Source organism: Gekko japonicus, unplaced genomic scaffold (genome assembly GCF_001447785.1).
Source record: "Gekko japonicus isolate JY-2015 unplaced genomic scaffold, Gekko_japonicus_V1.1 scaffold416, whole genome shotgun sequence".
Lineage (NCBI taxonomy): Eukaryota > Metazoa > Chordata > Lepidosauria > Squamata > Gekkonidae > Gekko > Gekko japonicus.
This window is the reverse complement of record NW_015172564.1, coordinates 1107022-1111503: the sequence shown is the minus strand read 5'-3', so window position 1 is coordinate 1111503 and position 4482 is coordinate 1107022. Positions and strand designations below refer to the sequence as shown.

At 59.5% G+C, this 4482-nt stretch overlaps 1 protein-coding gene across 1 annotated transcript in view; it reads left to right on the top strand.

Annotated features, from left to right (window-relative positions):
• The first annotated feature begins 1927 nt into the window (after positions 1-1927).
• The window catches only part of SEZ6L (seizure related 6 homolog (mouse)-like), a 94726-nt gene continuing 92171 nt past the window's right edge, over positions 1928-4482 (top strand). The window contains exon 1 of the mRNA XM_015421276.1: positions 1928-2090. Coding sequence (XP_015276762.1) covers positions 1928-2090 — 163 coding nt within the window. The remainder of the gene's footprint in view (positions 2091-4482) is intronic.

Genomic DNA, 4482 nt, shown 5'->3' with positions numbered 1-4482 from the left:
GGATCGAATCACCCACTACCAAGAGCCCCCCTCCCACCCTGCCCAGGGATGGTTCCTTGGTGCAAAAGGATAACCGCTCACCAGCTGGGGAAGAGGTCCCTTCTGAGGGCACATTCCCCTTATCCTCAGCACGGTGCCCTGTTTCCCCTAGACCCTCATGCTCCCTGACAGCAGCGGGGCTGCCAGATCCAGAGTGGGACGTAGCTAACAAGTCCCCGAGAGTCTTTTCTGTGTGCCTAGCTGACTGTCTCTGCTTCTCCAGGTCAGCCACCTTGGCCTCAAGGGAGCACACACGTTCCCTGAGAACCAGGAGCTCCTTGCACCGAGGACACACCCAAGACTTCTGCCCAGTGGGCAGATAGTCATACATGTGACACTCTGTGCAAAACACTGGATAGCCCCCAACCCCCTGCTGGCATTCTGGCTTCATAATTCTTTTAAAATAAGTAAATGTAATCCCCCTTTTAAATCCCTTTGTATTTATGTGTTTTTTTCTTGTCAAAGTCAAATTACTTTATGGGGAAAACAAGGAGCCTAGGGTTTTCACTTTCTGCCTCTTCTTGGGCGTCTCACAGAGCCCCTAGTCCAAGAGTCCCTGGGCTAAGAGCCACGGGCAAAGGGGGGGGGGGGAGATGCCATGGCTTCCTTCTGAGGGCAACCCGAGCCGCCCTTCCCTGAGCGTTCCTCTCTTGTTCCTCTCCCGCTTCCTCCTGCTCCTCCTCGAGAATCCTGCAACCCAGAATGGCTGCAGTGGAATCCACTGACAGGGAACCCAAAAATGTGGTGGGCGGTGAATACAAGACCGAAGCGGTGTTTGGCACACAAGGAGGACAAAATGTGCAGACGTGTCTAACTGTGAAATGGGAGGCAGGGAGTCGTCCTGGCAAGCGTCTTCAGTGGATCCGTGGCTGTTCTCACAGTGGCTGCAAGGGGGCTGGACGGAGGGCGGAGGGTGTCCACCTTCCAGTCTGGCTGCCAGTTAAATTGGCCCGTACGCACCGTGGTGTTCAGTGCAGAAGGTGTGAAAACAGCCTTTACACCTGTGGGCCATGGGGAAGAGGTGTCGATCTTCCCATGACAGGCTGTGGCTAGAGTCTTTGTCTTGATGGGGAGATCAGGGTCCAGGGGCAGTGTTCCCTCTAAGCTGAGTGTAAGCTAGCTCAGTTTTTTTTAGCCTCTGGCTCACACATTTTTGTCTTTGCTCAGGGAGGATGGCTCCAGAGCAAACTCATTTACGCAGTGGCCCAATCGCTGGCTCACAGCTTTCATGCCAGCAGCTCACAAGGTAGAATTTTTGCTCACAAGACTCCACGGCTGAGAGGGAGCCTTGGTCCAGAGAGTGGTAGCCCCTTGGCAGTGGGTGACTGTGGGTCAGTTGGCTGTTGCGGGGATAAGGTGGAGGGGAGGAGATCCGTGCCTGCCTTGAGGGTCTTGGAGGAAGGGTGGAATAACACTGTGATGGAGGTCTGTCTCCCGCCTGGCTTTGTCCTGTAATTGCCCATTGACCCTTACCAGGGGAAGATGAAGTCGGTGAGGTGACACTTATGTATTATTTTGATGGATGCCCCGCCCTCCCCGCAAGCAGGCTCAGGGCGGCTTACAGTCATTGGTGCCCCGGGCCCTAAAAACCAGGTACAAAATGTAAACAACTTGCAAGGACAACCACAGGAAGCAGGACAAACAGGCCAACAATCAATCAGCCCTCAAAGTGCTGGTGAGGGTACTCCTTGATGGTAATCACGGCATGCTTCAGAGGGCGTTCCGGCCATTCCATCGGCATCGATGAGCTTCAGCTCGGTGCGAAGACGAAGCAGTGGCGGCGGCTGGCCCTCGCTGGCTCCCTCCCTCCGCAGGAGGCCTTGGCAAACACGCTGCTCCGGAGCGCCCCTGAGAGCCCTTCTTCGCGGACCGGGAGCTGGGCGGCGGCATGGCAGGCAGTGACGCCGTCGAGCGAGCCGTGGCGGAGGAGCAGCCGGCCATCCGCCCCGGGAGGGATCCTGTTCGCTCCCCGGCCTCTCCCTCTACTGCCCAGGACGGGGCCAGCCACCCGAGAGCAAAAGCCGCGACTCTTTGGGAGTCTATTAAATGGAGTGCGGAGAGCGCAGTGAATAAGCGGGGAGGGGAGAGGAGAGGAGAGGAGAGGAGGGAGGGAGGGAGGCGCGCCTTCTCTGAAGGACGGGATCCGGACGGGGCTGGCCTCCCTCCCTCCCTCCCAGGGGCACGGACCTGCCTCGAGGGCGCCCTCCCTCCCTCCCGGGCCTGGAGGTGCAGGAGCGCGGGGGGCGGGGTGTGGCATGGGCCGCCCTCCCTCCCTCCCTCCCTCCCTGCCGAAGCACCGCCAGGCCTGGTGGCCACACAACCGAGGCGAGGATGGGCGCGAAAGTGGACCCCCGCCCCGCGGGGTGAATCTAGAGTCCCGCCTCCAGACCGACTGGTCAGGCAACTGCCCCCCCAGTCTGAGGGTCGCGTTGCCAGCCTCCAGGCCGTAGCTGGAGATCTCCCGCTGTTACAAGTGATCTCCAGTCGACACAGCCCAGTTCCCCTGGAGGAAATGGCGGCTTTGGGAGAGGGACCCGAGGGCACTCCCCTAGGAAAGGGGCGTTGGGAGGGAGGGGGGTGTCCGGAGTCATCCAGGCCAGCCCCCAGTCAAGCCCTGTGGCTGGCACGAGGGAGGGAGGGCGGCTGCTGGGCCCCGTCTCTGCTGCTGGCTGGGCAGGCGGCAGGAGATCCCCCCCCCCCTTCTGGCCTCCCAGGGGAGCAAAAGAGCCCGGAGCAGCCCCACCCCCACCCCCGCAGGGCCCTCCGGGCTGCCTCCTGCTTCCCAGGGGAGGGGGGGCCACCACTGCCTGCAGAGAAGCTGGACTCAGTCCTGCTCCTTTCAGGTCCGTCTGCACCGCCCCCCCCCCGAAAGAGAGGGATGGGGAGTCCTCCTCCTCCTCCTCCTCCTCCTCCGCTCCCTCAAGCATCCTCAAAAGCGGAGGTGAGGAGAGAGACGGAATGGGGGGGGGATGGGGGCGGGGAGAGAAGGGAGCTCTGATATTCGGGGCCCATCAAAGCCCCGGGAAGCAAAGGAGCAGACACTACACAGGCAGCCCACAAGGTCAGAGATAAGAAGGAGCGAAGGAATGCAGGAGCAGCAGTTGGTACACAGGTCAAGCAGACGCAGCACTCCTGCCCATAAACATCATGGCAGCATAGCTGGCACAGCCACCTGGCCCACGACTGGCCTGAGGGAGTCACTTGGCAGGAAGGGAGGAGGGCAGGAGGGAGTCGACACCAATGCTCCCTCTAAGCTGTGGAGTCTTGTGAGCAAAAATTCTGCTTTGTGAGCTCCTGGCATTCGAGTTGTGAGCGAACGACTTGGCTGCTGCGTACATCAGTTTGCTCTGGAGCCATCCCTTCCTGAGCTAAGGCAAAGATGTGTGAACTAGAGGTTAAAAACCTGTGAGTTAGTTCACACTGACTCAGCTTAGAGGGAACGCTGGACACCGTTGTTGGTGTTGCTGACGCCCTCCCTTTCTCCGTGCCCAGGGTCAGCTCCTGTCTCTGTTGACACCCACACCCACACGAGAGAGAAGACTGGTTGTGTCTCCCCTTAGAGGGCACGGCTGCTGAAATTCCACATTCTCCCTTTTCAGATAGACTGCTCCTGATCAGAAGCTGTCATACAAAGAGACCTGCCTGCTGCTACTACAGTCTGTGATTTTCTCTCCCCCCCCAAAGGCATATTGCTGTCAGGCTGCAGACAACTGGGCTGATGAGTCATGGCAACGGCCCTGGGGGAGAACCACCCCGGCCGGCCGGCTGCCCCGACTAAGCCTCTGAGCAAACCGGCACTGGGCTTCTCCAAGGGACAGACAACCTGAGAACATGCTCCGTTTTTCAGCCTGGGAATATGAAAATGATGCATTTTGGAATGTTTCCCTAGTGCCCCTTGCTGTCCTGTGGTTTGGCTCTTGTGGATCTATCCCAGTAACGGTGGTGCTTTCACCCAGGATGGGGGTGGGCGGACTTTTCATCACAAGAGGCCGTCCCTTGCCCGGGAGAAGGTGTCCCCGTCAGTGGGATGGATCCCATTGCATGCTCCTCCTGCTGGAGATATTCTTGCCTCAGCCAACTCACCTTGGTGTCTGTTGGCCAGGGAAGCCGGGAAGCCTTGATGGGGCGGGCCCCTTGGCTGGAGCTTTCCAGGGGAAGCAGAAGAGGGGGGGGAGGGCTGCTGTGGCAGGCAGCTCCAGGTGCCCCCCCCCCCCCCGCTGCCCTGACCCCAAAGCCACCAAGTCTGCCTGTTGGTGGCAATCGAAGCAGGTCTGGAAATAGCAAAGGCATCAGCGGCAGTCTCCACCCCAGTGCAGAAGCACGTGAAGGGATGCACACAAAGGACTCCAGGAAGAGATGGAGAGGTTGCCAGTCCCTTTCTTCCTGGGCCCGAGAAAGGAGTTGATTCCCTCTGGGTAAGAACTCTGCTGCAGTATGGCGGGG